The 16110-nt window shown below is 36.6% G+C and overlaps 1 protein-coding gene across 1 annotated transcript in view; it reads left to right on the top strand.

The window, feature by feature from the left end:
- LOC126177105 (proton channel OtopLc) overlaps nucleotides 1-16110 on the top strand; it is a 760838-nt gene that overhangs the window by 664721 nt on the left and 80007 nt on the right. The window contains exons 9-10 of the mRNA XM_049924368.1: nucleotides 1023-1466; nucleotides 15119-15350. Coding sequence (XP_049780325.1) covers nucleotides 1023-1466; nucleotides 15119-15350 — 676 coding nt within the window. The remainder of the gene's footprint in view (nucleotides 1-1022; nucleotides 1467-15118; nucleotides 15351-16110) is intronic.

Here is a 16110-nt window from a genome sequence, read left to right as displayed (position 1 = left end):
TTGCCCCTTTATTGCAGTACCTGTAACCTACATAAGACTGTATATGTTATTGATTATTGTGAAAATTGTCTCTTCACTTTTTATATATTAATATTCTTTGATATAAGCACTTGTACATAAAATACTGTCCATTCATATATCTGAGATACTGCAACTGTATTTGATACCATTACAAAGAACACAGCATTTACTGTTGTAGTGTGTATCATATCCATTTATTCCATGGAACTTTTCAAGTTCTCAGGTTCATGTATGCATCTCCTCCATAAATGAACACTGAAGTATGGCTACCTATCCTAATTGTTGTTATGGAAGATACTTGTAGATTATTTTTACCCCTTGTAGACCTGCTGTCCATTACATATATTGTTTTAGTCTGTGTTCTTATCATGAAGTAGAAAACTGTGTAGTGCAGATTTGTAGTAAAATCATGTAAACACAATTTACAATTTTCCTCACATTTTATCACAAGCTTCCATTTTTTAAAATGCTTTCCTGTATAAAACGTGCAATAGTTATATTTTGCATGTGCAGAGTTTTAATATCTGTTGTGTAACTTATACAATTGATAGTCCTGTGAAGAGCTGTTAACTTACAGACTTACTCAACAAAGTATCTGGTGTTGCAGTAACACATATGCTAATGTAGCTTATATAAGACATAATGTACTTTATTGCTTTAGCAAGAAATAAGCATATAAAACGATTACAAAGAGACAGAAATAACAGTTGAGGGTCAAAAATAAAGTGTATGAGTTCATAATAGAAAGTTACAGTTTATTGAGAATAAATAATGCATGAAGTCTAGTTTTGTGATTACATATTATAATGTGGTATAGTACACTACATGTAAATTAATCAATTGTAGTGTATGTGAACTGACTTTTAAGCTCTGTTGAATGAGAATATTTACATTTTATTTAAATTTTGCACACTATATTCATGAAGACTGCAAAGTTAACAGCCCTTTACTTGGCCTCATGTAAATAATGCTTGTGGTACACGGTTCCGTTGCACCGCCAGAGTTAATTCGTGGGCCGAGCATCTTCGATTCAGCCCCTGGTGCCCCCACTCTTGGGCAGGGGACAACGGTAGCTGCTGCTGCAGGCGCGGGAGCCACAAGCCTGCAAACGACAGCTAGGACAGCTGCCCACACCATCGCCCGCATCACCAACTCTACCTTGCGTGCCATTCTTGAGGTTACTCTTCCTCCCACAACCCCTAGTACTACTGTTCCATCCACTACGGTCACTACCACTGCAGCTCCTACAACAACACTGCATACCACATCTACTGCATTCCCAACCACACTTACCACACAGAGTCCTACCACTACTCCTATTACTACCACAACTGCATCTACAACCACAACAACCACCACCACTGCTGCTACTATCCCTACCACTGCTTTGTTCTCACAGTTCCCTACGATGCTTGATTCAATGGACTATCCCAGAGCTCTTGACGGTGAGTCTCACTGGTACCCTCACATATGTTATGACTTTTGTTAATAAAGAGAAGGTTGTCTGTGTTTGCTTTCACTTCTCTTACAATTTTATTTATGTGCTTGCCTTTTGCATGCTATAGCTCAGTGGCATGTAATGATGTAAATGCATAAACTTGAAATCACAATTGCAGTCTAAAGAAGTGTGGTGTTTTACCCTCGATGGTTGTCATTTATCTGCATTCTACATACAGCTCTTCAATGTTGACATTTTCAACTGTATGTGAATAAATATGATATTTTAATTAAGACAAAACAAGCACAATTTAAGTTTCGAGAGTACAATAGAGAAATATCCTCCTTAATTGTCTGACAAGGGAACCTCCCCATCGCACCCCCCTCAGATTTAGTTATAAGTTGGCACAGTGGATAGGCCTTGAAAAACTGAACACAGATTGATCGAGAAAACAGGAAGAAGTTGTGTGGAACTATGAAAAAATAAGCAAAATATACAAACTGGGTCGTCCATGCGCAAGATAGGCAATATTAAGGGCACTGTGAGGCGAGGAGCTCCATGGTCCCGTGGTTAGCGTGAACAGCTGTGGAACGAGAGGTCCTTGGTTCAAATCTTCCCTTGACCGAAAATTTTAACTTTTTATTTTCAGTTTATGTGAAAAACTCTTATGTTTTCACCACTTTTTTTGGAGTGATTATTACATCCACAAGAAAACCTAAATCGGGCAAAGTAGAAGAAACTTTTCACCCATTCGCCAAGTGTACTAGTTAGGTGGGTCGACAACATATTCCTGTCATGTGACGCACATGCTGTCACCAGTGTCGTATACAAAATATCAGACGTGTTTTCCTGTGGAGGAATCGGTTGACCTATGACCTTGCGATCAAATGTTTTCGGTTCCCATTGGAGAGGCACGTCCTTTCGTCAACTAATCACACGGTTTTGCGGTGCGGTCGCAAAACACAGACACTAAACTTATTACAGTGAACAGAGACGTCAATGAACAAACGGACAGATCATAACTTTGCGAAAATAAAGATAGCAAAATTTGCAGTGGAGGGCAGATTTGAACCAAGGACCTCTCGCTCCGCAGCTGTTCACGCTAACCACGGGACCACGGCGCTCCTCGCCTGACATTGCTCTTAATATTGCCTATCTTACGCATGGACGACCCAGTTTGTATATGTTGCTTATTTTTTCATAGTTCCACACAACTTCTTCCTGTTTTCTCGATTGATCTGTGTTCAGTTTTTCAAGGCCTAACCATTGTGCCAACTTATAACTAAATCTGAGGGGGGTGCGACGGGGATGTTCCCTTGTGAGTGGAAGAAATGTGAAAGTAACTAAAGACACTACAGTGAAAGATAACACAGTCAAGTTCTTTTTATGGAAGACTGGCCTGAAGTATATTGACAGAAAAGAAACTGACAGGAAGTGTAACATTGGGCATCCATAGAAACAGTCAGTGTCAAATCAAAGAACACCCTAATCTGCTTCAGAGAAACAGTATAAATCTGAAGAGAAATACAGTATGGAACAAGAAATGTGAAAAGAAACAAAAGCCTTAGGGAAAGGACAGTATGTATGACATCGCATATATAGTGTACATGCAGAAATGAAAATCCAACACAAATAACAAATTATCTGAAAAAGGATTCTGATGAAAAAAGTATGCAATTATTGCAGAAGATTGAATAGGGTAAAAAATAACTAAAAGGGTAACTAAAAGCAGTGTGAAGGGTTAATAATTTGAAGAGGGTGAAACATTTAGTGTTAGCAAGACCATATGTGAAATGGAAAAACATGTATAAGCATGCTACATTTGTCATTTTGAGCCTTGTAGCTGAGGATTGGATTTAAATGATTCAAATTGTATTGTTTACCTTCTTTCTTCCCTTTTTTCCTAAAAAGACCATTTGCCCTTCCTCCATCATTTCATGCTCCCTTACCTCCTCTTCCTTTCTCAATTCCCTCCTGTGTCCCCCTTAACAATTAATTAAGTATTATTTCAGTTCACTTGATTTTTTGTGTCTTATTCTTTCTCATTGTTCACCTTTCTTGTTGTACTTACTATCCCCATAAATGTCCATACTGTATATTTTCTCAGCTTTTCCTGGTTCTTGAGACAAACTGATCTAAAATTAGATTTGGTATGGAGAATTTAATGTGTTGATCTCATCTCTAAGTGCAATATTTTACTAGTCAGTCTCATTTTCCATAGTGGCTTCATACAGTTGTGCATTGGAATCCTATTAAATACATTTTTATTTAATGCTTTAGTATCTTTAACCTATTGAGAACTATTCTTTATCTCAGAATTCTCTGGTTTCTCATTTTTTTCTTTGTTTTTGTTGTATTTATATTATCATCATAAACATATCACCCCTTGTCGTTTTCCTATTATAGCACTGCTGTCATCAAGACTACATGGCACAGACTTCCTTGTCAGCTACCCCTATAATTTCTGTGCTACCAATAACCTGAAACTTCATACTGTCAGTGAAGAAACGTTGAGAAAGTAAACTTCAGATATTTCATTTTTTCACAAACCTATACTTTTCATCATCTCGGACAGTGATGCTGAGCCACTCAGTCACTGCATCAGATGGCTGTCCTAAAGTCAGATTGCTTGCAGGGAACATTGCACAAAACTGCACATTGACTCTGTTCCTTATAATACACTCAGCAAACATCACAGAATGTGTCTGTCTGCACATAATGAGGTCACTGCTGCAAACTTTAATTTCCACTTACTTGATACATTCATGATACATTTTTGTAGGGCAGTGAGACTTAACAGATGCATGGAATATAATGTTCATGTATTACGAAATGGTATTCATTCATTCTTGCACATATAACATTCGTATATTCTGTCAATGAGGAGAACATATACAGATATGAAATGAGTCATATATATTATTATATAATTTTATAGCTACTTTGGGACCACATTTTGTGGGTTCTCCCTTCTTTTGACCATAATGTGTGGTTTAAGTGATGCATAAATATCACCTAGCATTGTGACAGTCCTGATACTCTGATCCTTCATATTTGACCTGCTGAAATTCATATTTTAAAACATTATAAATATTATGCGGTACAATATGACAAAAAGAACAAACAAGATCCAAACAATGGACAGTCCAGGAAAGAATAATGATAATATGGAGAGGGTACTTTGCTACTCAGCACATAGAGGAGGCACTGAGTCACAGGCAGGCCCAATGAAACAGAATGCTAGAATTCTGTTTTGCTTTTTTTGGGCTTGTCTTTGATTCCACACCTATACTGTGTGATAAGTAGCAAACTATCCTTTCCATATGTAAAATAAGGGAAAGACAGCCAATAATCAAACACACTCATGACTGAAAGAAAGCAAAAGAAGCATTCATTCATCTTGAAGCAGTAAAACTTATGAGTTATGAACTTGTGCAGAACACTCTCAGTAATCTGTAAAAAGCTGTCTAACAAATGAGATATTATGAATTTTCATGAATCGTTTCATCAGTTTTCTGTACCAGTTCCTTGCAAGCTGCATACAGACAGCCACTTGTCATTCTTATGAATATTTGGTCTTCCATTTTCAAACAAATGACAACATTGAAACACAACACTTTCGCCCATCACATTCAGCATGTATAAAGCACAAATTTCTGTAAAACTTGTGTCACATTTAGTGGAATTTTCAACTGAAATGCTGATTTTAAACTGCTAATGTAGGTGAACTAGAAGCAATGTGACATCTCTATCGCATCTCTCAGCACACTGACCTACACAAATCTGTGGAGTAATTGTTATGTTTCCCTTACTATTGCCAAGACTACTTGGAAGTGGTTTCTTTCCAGATAGCCCTTATAGATAGTAAAAGTAAAAAAAAAAAGGGAGGGAGTTATGAAACTGCAATTAAATGAAAGACTGGAGTGTACTGTCTGTTTATCAAATCTCATAATGCGGGTGTTTAATTTGACAACTTTTCTATTGCTGCTTTGTGAAATCATTTATACTTTCTTCCTAAATATGTATTTGTCTCATCTGACATACCCTAATTATTGTTAGGTATCTATACATAAAAAGAAATGCACTCAGTTGCACAATGTTTCAAACTTGATGGTTAAATTTTCATTGGAAGACATTCATATGAGCCTTCTACCACACTTAGTTGTTCTGCACAAACCAGCAGGCATCATGCTCTTCACTTAATGTAGCCCACTGAAAATGGGTATTAGTAGTGCAGATCTGTCACTGTTACTCAGTCATCCACTTTGGCAGGAACTTTGGAAATAGAATATCTCTACTGGGAAGGTTCATTTGGGGTAGAAAAAACTGAATAAATCTAAGAGGAGCTGTATATTGGGCTAAAAAGCTGGTTGATCCTTTTGATACATCAGACAACTCACTGTTCACCCAAATGCAGCCATTCATAATGCTGTAAATGATGGATGTAAGAGAAAATATACACAGTTGGCATAAAGACTCCAGAAGATTTCAACAAATTATGGTAAGAGAAGACTAGGCAATTACCCGTTATCATTCAATGCTATAAGAAGGAAAATTAACCGGAGGAAACTACAAAATGACGAGGCAGAATAGCTGTCAGTACTTACCCTCAGGAGACAAAATACTGTACTTAGTACTGTTCACAAGTCACTCATAAAAGAACACGACACAACCTAGTTTTCAGGACTGTTATTTCCCTGTCAAGGGAGAGAGAGCAAGAGGGTCACATATAATACTTTCAGAAGCATCATCTTTGATGCTCTACTCTCTCTACTGCCTCGCCCATCACCTTTGTCTCCCCTTGTCCTCCCAACAGGTGGTCTCTCTCTTTCTGGGGTCTGAGTGACTTGCCCTTCTTTTTTAAACTTTTCCAACGTATCCCTCTCTCCGCCTGAAGGAAGGAACAAGGAACTAACAGTTCCAAATGCTTGGACAGTGTTGTTTTTTATGTGTGTCTATTCGTTTACTATATATTTCACTTCCTGGATGCAAGTACTAGCCAGCAATTCTGACTCTTAATTTTATCATCATTCATTCATATACATCCTCAATTTCAGATGCTCAGAGAGATTTAGCACCTCCAATGAACCATCCCATGTTCAGTCAGACAGTTACCAGATGTCTGCATGATCATGGATAACATTCATATTAGACTTCCTATCGTACATTCAGTCAATTTACCAGATGTCTACATGATTATGGATTATGTTCACATCAGACTTTTTAATCATTCCAAAGCATCACAAAAGACGAGAATGGTGACATTTCAAATAGTGACAGCCACATAACTGTAGACGATATGATTTTCAGCTTGTTAATCACTCATTTTTGGTCTCATTCCTTAAGCAATTTTTGACAATGACGCTATTCATTGTCAGTAAATTACAATCGAGTGCTATACTGAGAAACCAACTAGAAACCATAGCTATTATTTTCTGGCTTGCAGCATTCCCAGATCTCATCAACATAAATTTTACTAGTGAAATTGGGTGATCTCTACAGTATGCGTCTTCATGAGACAGTATTTGAGAGTTATGTGTGGTGACTCGGACCATGCACAACAGATTTAGACTGGATGTCATCAGATATCTGTAAGCACCCATGCACATTATTTGGAAAATCAGTTTGCGAAACAGTGGGAGTAAAGAACCAACTGTGAACAGTGGGTAGTCAGTATAATGTGCGATGTCATCTTCCCCTGAACACGGTCTGCTGTATACTTTCTGTTCACCCCCCTGCCTCAAAGTGTTCATATTTGTATTTTCTCTTCCATAATTGTAATTCCTATTGTGTGTTATGCACTGGAGAAGAAGGATAAAAAAAGTGTGTTTACAACGTATGCCACTTTTTGTCTCGAGTAATAAGTGCTAACAAACCTACTGCAGAAATTTAAATATCTATTTTTAACTTAATCAAGAAATTGATACTTCCATTTTATTTCCTTACTTTTCAGCAGCTGGTGCCAGATTTAGTCCATTTATCATATTATATCTCTCACAAATGATGTGGTCTAGAGATTTCATGTCACAGACATCTGATGACTGTAGAAATAATATTGTGAGCATGTTATTTTGATAATGCTTACACGCTATGCAAATGCTTTCCACTGCACTTATCACAAACTGTGTACCTTTTTTTGCACTTTGATAACTTCCTCCACATTTTATTACTGTGTACATCCCTAGTTTTGTGGGAAAGCTTTACAGTATTGTTTGCATCAAATTTTATTTTCCTTTTACACTGATGTAGTTCTTTAATTCTAAATATACATTAATTGTATTAATGCTCTCGAAGTAGATTATAGCTATTTAATGCATTTCGAAATAGTCACACAGCACCAGTCCTGTATTTGGGCTTTTTTTTCCTGTTTTGGATTCAGCAACACTGATGCCCACTTGGAGGAATATGTTATCAGACATTTATGTAGGAGATTGCATCATTGTTTCATGCTACTGAATAATTCATAGCAAATATAGATAGTTTGCCTTGCAGATACTTTCTATGAAATTCTCCTTTTCATTGATAATGGTATAATGCATAATTCTGTTGCCATTTGTTTGTCATATAAGTCATCCAAATAAATTATGTAACTTTAAAGTGTCTGATTATAATGTTCTTTGTATTTATCTAATAGTGATTTTGTTACTGCATATAGAAAAGTTTATACAGCTGCCAATTTTAAACCAACAGGTCTCAGATTTGTTACGTTGTATGCTGTATTTCCAGATTCTGAAAAATAATCACCATTAAAAATTACGTGTAATTGCTGTTATTTATTTTGCATAATTAGTGTGCAGTGTTTAATGATTAAATTTTAGCATTTGACTGTTAAAATTGTTTATTTATAATGTCAACAGTTACACTTTCGGCCTATCATCATTTTCAAGAGGAATCCTGTTAAAATATTGCACTTTAGTACATATAAAAATTTAAAAATATTTGACCATGTTTATTTTAAAATTTTGGATTTGTGTTAAAACATGAAATTTTGACAGTATTCCGCTAGGAATGGCGAAAGACCTAAATTGCAATTGTGGAATCTGTAAAAGATTTTAACAGTTGAAGGTTACATTGACTTATTTTAAAAACTTTGTTACTATTTTGAACCACACCAGAGGAAAGACAATCACTTACTGAATAAGAATGACAAAAATAAATGTTCTCTCTAGTGGAACACTAACATAATTCAGTAAGTGTTAAAATAATGGAAATTACAGGATGGAAACAATAAACAAACATCAGGCAAGAAAATTTGTAGCTGGTTGATGCACTGCATGTAGACATATATGGCAGGACAGAGACTTTACTGACTTTTGTGCAAATGCTCTTTTTGTAGCTTAAATACACACTAGCCCATATGCAGTCATGTAGACATTCAAACATACTGTCCTGCATGTGTGTCTGCTCTACACATGAGTCAGCTACAGGAGATTCATTGCCCTTTCTAGTTTTCTGTTTTTCATTTGATCAATGTCGACATTCACATTTTTCAAAAAGCATAAAGCAGAACTAAGTGCACAGATAACTATATTGCAAAAATTATTTTACTGATGCTACTTTACGATTTTAAGATGTGCTTATCACATATCGTATAGAACATACTGAAATGTAGACTCAAATGAATAAAATTTGTTATAGTCTGCTGATATCCCTATCTACAATCACATATTAACTGATCACATTTTATTTTGATTCAAGGGAGGATGGGGGTAACTGGAGATCACATTTTATTTTGATTCAAGGGAGGATGGGAGTAACTGGAGGGAGAGATGGTGTAGCATGTTAAATAGGTTATTGCTGGTAAAGGGATGTATGCTATGATATCTATTAGGAATCACAACATGATGTGTAAATAAAATAATGACTCACTAATATCTTTCTAGTATCTGTTGTTTTCAGAAAGAAGACGTAATGATAATTTCTTTTTACATGTTGTGTTTTAATACTTTAAGAGTAATATTTCATTCTTTCTGCAGCTGGTTTCAATATTGCAGTTAGAGCTCCATGTTAATTATTGAACAGCAATAATCCAAATACTGAAAAAATACTAAGTGATATTTAAGGCCAAAACTAGTCAGCCAGTAAATAAACAGCAGCTTTGGTATTAAAATATATTTTCTTCAATTAGTGATATTAACATATTACATAAAGTACTGTTACCTCTAAAATTTGAATAAGTTATGCCAAGCCATTTTTGCAATGGTTTTTCTCTTCATCTCTAGCAGGAATATCATGTATATAATAATTGTGAAATTGTGTTACACCTGTGTGTGGAAAACGACAAAAATTGGAAATTAAAAATGTGTCTGAACGACTTAGGTTCACAGCTGCATTGCAAGATAGATTGTTTCTGACTATGAAAATCACTTGAATGAGAAATTTGGTCCTAGGACTAGTTCCATAGCTATCCACCATTTTGCATGGGAAACTTGAATGTAACTTTTATTATGTTTTTTTATTGCTTTTGAGGTACTCATTTATTTGCATGGACTGTGCATTTTATGGACAAAATTACAAACTGAACCAGTCAGGATGCATCATACTGCATCATCATAATGACCAAAGTCATTGTGAAGTGATGTAATCTATAAATTTGGTGTAACTACCTTGTAAATGTGAAACTAACTGATGTGAGGGCTCTCCTCACATATATTTTGATCATTCATTAATTCAGATATTGGAGGTCTGAAAATTAACATACCTTGGCAGAATTCCCACAGAGAGCATGAAACAAGTAGAATGTTTGGATTTTTTCAACTCACCTACAAGCATTGATTATTGATCACTTACTCATTTTGTAGTGCTCCTTTCAATTCAAAGCTCACTGTAATATCACAGTTTGGAGCATCAAATTCAGAGCAGCTTGAAACAATTGCTTCTGCCCAATACCATATTCGCACAATTATGGAAAGCTGTGCCAACTTTTGTCCAATAAACCTTGCCTCTCTCTCTCTCTCTCTCTCTCTCTCTCTCTCTCTCTCTCTCAAACTCTTTGTCTTTAAATATGTCTGCTTGTGTCTGTATATGTGTGGATGGATATGTGTGTGTGTGCGAGTGTATACCTCTCCTTTTTTCCCCATAAGGTAAGTCTTTCCGCTCCCGGGACTGGAATGACTCCTTACCCTCTCCCTTAAAACCCACATCCTTTCGTCTTTCCCTCTCCTTCCCTCTTTCCTGATGAGGCAACAGTTTGTTGCGAAAGCTTGAATTTTTGTGTATGTTTGTGTTCGTTTGTGTGTCTGTCGACCTGCCAGCACTTTCATTTGGTAAGTCACATCATCTTTGTTTTTAGGTATATATATATTTTTCCTTCGTGGAATGTTTCCCTCTATTATAACTAATATATATATATATATATATATATATATATATATATATATATATATATGTCTCTATACAGGAAACATGCTCAAAAGAGATTTGCTGCATACTTCTTGGTCCAATCTGTTTGGCGATAAGCTCTCAAAATAAGCAAGTGTGTAGATACTACAAGACAGAGTTGAACCAATAGATCTTGAATGACTATCAATTCCACTTTTCACTGTAGATCACTAGACCATTGGTACATTTTGCAGGAGCTGGAAAGTGTAGAGGTCTCAATATACTGCAGGTTTTAAAGAAAGATTACAGAAATGCAACTCAGCATTATAGACTTAGCTCTGATGTCAGAGACCCATAGACATCTGGGCCATGTCATGTATGACGACTTTCATTGAAAATAATTACTTTTGTCAAGTAGCCATGTATGTAAGCTAAAACAATCAGGTTTGATGACAAATGCCTTGTGCATTGTCTTCTGTTAATAATGAAATAAAATAAACTTTAAAGAAAAAGGGAAACTCAGTTTAGACAATTGATAAATTCTCTAAGTTACAGTGACTGCTATTTATTTTCAGAAGGCACACTTCCCATTAAAGCAAGAGGTTGGGTTGTTTGGGGGAAGAGACCAAACTGCAAGGTTATCGGTCTCATCAGATTAGGGAAGGACAGGGAATGAAGTCGGCCGTGCCCTTTCAAAGGAACCATCTCGGCATTTGCCTGGAGCAATTTAGGGAAATTACAGAAAACCTAAATCAGGATGGCCAGACGCGGGATTGAACCATCGTCTTCCCCATTAAAGCAAGAAAAACACACAAAAATGATAATAGTATTCCCAGATTTCAGGACCTCCTTTGAGGATGAGGGAGGATTTTTGTTGGGGAGTATGACGTGGGCAGTGGGGATGGGTGGGGAAACAGGTCGCTCAGGACCAAGGCTAAGAGCAACCTACCATGTATTAGAAGGAAATGTCACGTTATATAGACAAACGACCACCACCAAACTGACAGGACACACAGTGGACACAAACATACAGATCCATTTTAAGGATGCCCAGTGCTTAGCTGCTGAGCATATCCTAAGGCCTGACTCAAGATGTGAGAGAGACTACTACACCACATGGGCCACCTGGATCCCGCCACCCAGATTCAGTTTCCCTGAACTATAATGATGAGAATTTGTTCTCCAGCATATCCTCTAAGTCCCTCATCATGGTTCTAAACTTAATTAGCCTAAAACCCCGTTTCTCTCACTGATCACTTCCGATCTCTCATTCATTATTGTTTGTTACACTTCTATCTTATTTTAGTTCCACTCTCACGCCATCCTCTTAGTCACCTTTTTGCTTACATTTTCTCCACTTTCCTCATTGTTTGTTTTACTTTATTTATATAATGTTTCTACCTGACATTTTCTTTTGCCCTTCTAACCCAGCTTTACTTAATAGAGTTTTAACTCTATTCCTCCCTGTTATAATCTCTGTAGTGAAGCTGTCGCATTGCCTACTAACGTAATATCCTAAAACTCCTCATCTCACTGATTATTTTCCTTCTCATACAAGGTTGGTGGCTTCCTCTTAGACTGGATTCATAATGATCTCCCCATCCCCCTCCCCCCCTCCCCTCCTCTGTCACTTCCACCACCCTAACCAGATAAATTCATCTTAGGTTACTGAAGAAGGAATCTGAGGTTGCAAAAGCCAAGAGTACAGTTATCATTTTTTTTGTCTGTTTCTGTTGGCTCTACTGGGACCTGAAGGTAAAAATTATTCTTATATCCTCTGGCTTCCACCTCCCCCCCCTCCCCCCCCCCCCCCCCCCAAAAAAAAAAGAAGAAGTAGTTCGGTTCATTTATTTGCGGATGTGGGATGTCTCAAGATATCCATTAACAAAAGATAGGCAAACAACAGAAACTTAATATTTATACTGTATTAACAATAAACTGTCACTATACTGCTTAGTGTCAATCATGCTTATGTCAACCAAATTTAATCAAATTAATTGGAATGAAGGCTGCTATCCTGAAAACGCTGCTGCCTACCCATTTATACAAAATAGTTGATGCATCCTCATTTACTGATATAGTTAATAGCTGCTGTTTATCTCCTATTGTTTCCTAAATATGTACTTCATTATATTGGAATTTTTCAAAGAAAATAGCGATCTACATCTGGACATACCAGGTCCTCAGTATAGTACATTACTATTTCTCATGCGTCAACACAATGAACAGTGGCACTTGCCATGTAGGTAGCAGAACTTTACAACTTCTTTAAGCCAGGCATTCAAATAATTTGTATAAAAAGTGGCTAATTAGATAAGTTTATCTGTTCTCTTTTGAGTTGTTTGAGATTCTCAGTTGCTTGCTGTATATTAGACGAGAGCTCGTAGAATACCTCTGGATGAGAAACTAATGTCTGCTGGTGCTGCATTTGATTGTTTATCAGTGGGTGCAATGCTTGCTGCCACAGTGAGGAAGTTGTTATTTAATTTTGTCAATATTGACTTGAAAGTAACTCCATTTCTACCAAAGCTATAATCTGGGGACTCAGTTTTATTTGAAAAGCTTAAAAATCAACTCTAGACTACAGCTTGTCCTCTGAAGTTAAAGCTGTCTCCAATCTTGTGAGCTATCCATCCCTTATTCTTGCTTCTGTTCAGTTCTACTGCTGTTTGTTGTAGGACAAGACTGAAAGGACCATGGGGTCGTATTACCATTGGCTAACTAAATTATTGCAAGTTGTTTGGTCCAGAAACAAGTTGTCCATGGCTGTTGCAGTGTTTCCTGCAGTCCTTGTAGGGGAATTTTGCTGTGACAAACAATTCAAAGCTGGACATCAAGATAAATAAATGCACTTGATCTGTAGTTTATGACAAAAAATCACCATTAAAGTTTCTACAAACACCAATCTTTCAGTTAAGTTTGTATAACAATATTAAAGCTCCCTCTCGCTGGTTTGTGAAGCTTTAAGGTACTTCCTACTCATTACTTGTAGACAGTCAGCCCTACAAATTTGTGTGCTTCCTTATCTGTTACTGTGGCACAACATTCAAAGTGCTGTTCAAACTATATTCATTTATGTGAAGGGCATGGGACTTGACTTCATTCTTTGCATGTATAGCCACTCCCTCATTTTCATGTCAGTTTGGCAGTAGTGTGATATTTCTGAATGATTATTTTGAAACACTATGTACACATTAGCTGTACAAAATTGTTTGTTTAACAAGGTTCCTCAGTTTATCTTATCTACTTCATTCTGTTCTACAAATTCCAACTTTTCCCTTGTGCCTTCCTGTCCCCAACTTATTGCATTCCCTAAGTACCTCTTCTCCCAACTGCCATCTTCTCTCACCCATATTATCCCAATTATATTTACTCTTCTCTTGATTGTCACAAAATGAGTTCTTCAGGCACTGCCCTCAAGCATGACTTTCTTGTGAATAATTTTGTATAGGTGCATTTACATTTACATGCCAATTGTTGTATCATAGTAACTTGAGGAGAGGTGCCCCCCCCCCCCCCCCCCCCCCCCCCACATACACACACTCACACACAGGCTGTGGATCTCTGACATTTGGCCAAAACCTCAAATATACTCTTTCTCCTGGCCCAAAGTTTAGAATGTCCTTTCCTTCTGTACTACAGTGTTAACAAACCATTAAATTGTAAACCACTTTTATTGTCTTCTTTCTTCCCTTCTATATGTCTCTTACTTTTTCATACTCCATCTGTAGATTTAAGGGAAAAGGCCAGATTTAAATATTCTGAACCTAGAAATCCAATTCATGAATCTGTCTGCTAAATTTTTGTTTTGTGCTTCATGAGAACATAAATAATAATTCTTCTCTTATCTCTTACAGTACAGATGTTTATCTATCTATCTATCTGTCTGTCTATCTATCTATCTATATATCTCTCTGTCTGTCTGTTTGTGTTTAATATTTTATTTGTTGGTATGCAGATTTCTGTTTCTTAATTTAATTTTTGAACCTTCAATTTTGGTGAAAGGTGGATATTTTATAAAGAATTAAAAGATGTTTTGTGTGCTAAGTGTAATCGTCTAGTAAGAAACATTAAATCACTCGCAGCTCACATTAGACGATTTAATGTCCTTGCTGTAGGAATCTTTTCAAGCTTGTGGTTGTAAAATATAATAATAATAATAATAATAATAATAATAATAATAATAATAATAGTAATAATAATGGTTTATTTGTCCATAATAACTTTCATACTGTCATCATTTTAAGACAGCATATAATGTGCTTTGTATGATATAACATATGTCAGTTGATTTCTGTGTGTGATAGAGAGTTTTTATGTTCCATATTTACTACCCAGTTAATGGAAACAGCAATGGAAGTATTCCGTTCTTGGATGGACCTTTTTATCCAGCAGCTTTAACAAGTTTGAATAATGGTACCTCTATTACAAGTGGTTGTGGCCGGGTGAACATCATGGGAACAATTGTTCAGGATTCTGCTCCATACTTGTTTCCATTTATAATTGAATACAGCCTAATTGGTGCTGCTGTGATTTATGTTATGTGGAGACACATTGGACGTCATCCCAGGTTGGTAACCTTGGTGTATGCATGCAAAATAATGCTGTTAAGAATACAATGATTTAATAATAATAATAATAATAATAATAATAATAATAATAATACAAATAGTGTAATTTTAATGCTGATGTACAATGTAACACAAGGGGAGTGTTGTATGCAGGGAATTGCAAGTCAAGCTGGAATATCAGAACTACTCATCAGTGATGCAAATGCCCACAATGTAAGAAAGTCATTTGGTCAGACGAGTCTTGTTTCACACTATTTCCAACTTCTGGGCAAGTTTACATCCCAAAAATGAAACATCATTGGAGTTCAGTGACGCTTTGGGCACCCATATTGTGGTATTCCCCAGACTCCTAGTTAACTCTGCAAGGTCACATTATGGCCAAGGACTACGTGCCCATTTTGGGTGAACATTTCCACTCCATGGTAGAATGTCCAATGGTGATGCTGTGCTCCAAAATGACAGGGCCTCGTTCACACAGCTGGCATTGTCCAGGACTGACTCTTGTGAGCACGAGGATAAAGTGTTATGTCTCCCATGGCCACCGACGTCACCATATCTCAATATAATTGAGCTTTTGTGATCTGCTTTGGAGAGAAGGGTGTGTGATTGCTATCCAGTGTGTGATCGTTATCCACCTCCATCACCAATACCTTGACTTGGCACTATGTTGCAGGAAGAATGATATAACATTCCCTTGAAAACCACACAGGAGCAGTATTTATCTATTCCAAGACAACTGAAAGCTGTTTTGAATGTCAA

Source organism: Schistocerca cancellata, chromosome 3, assembly GCF_023864275.1.
Source record: "Schistocerca cancellata isolate TAMUIC-IGC-003103 chromosome 3, iqSchCanc2.1, whole genome shotgun sequence".
Classification (NCBI taxonomy): domain Eukaryota; kingdom Metazoa; phylum Arthropoda; class Insecta; order Orthoptera; family Acrididae; genus Schistocerca; species Schistocerca cancellata.
The sequence above is the reverse complement of the archived record's forward strand: the minus strand, read 5'-3'. Positions and strand labels throughout refer to the sequence as shown.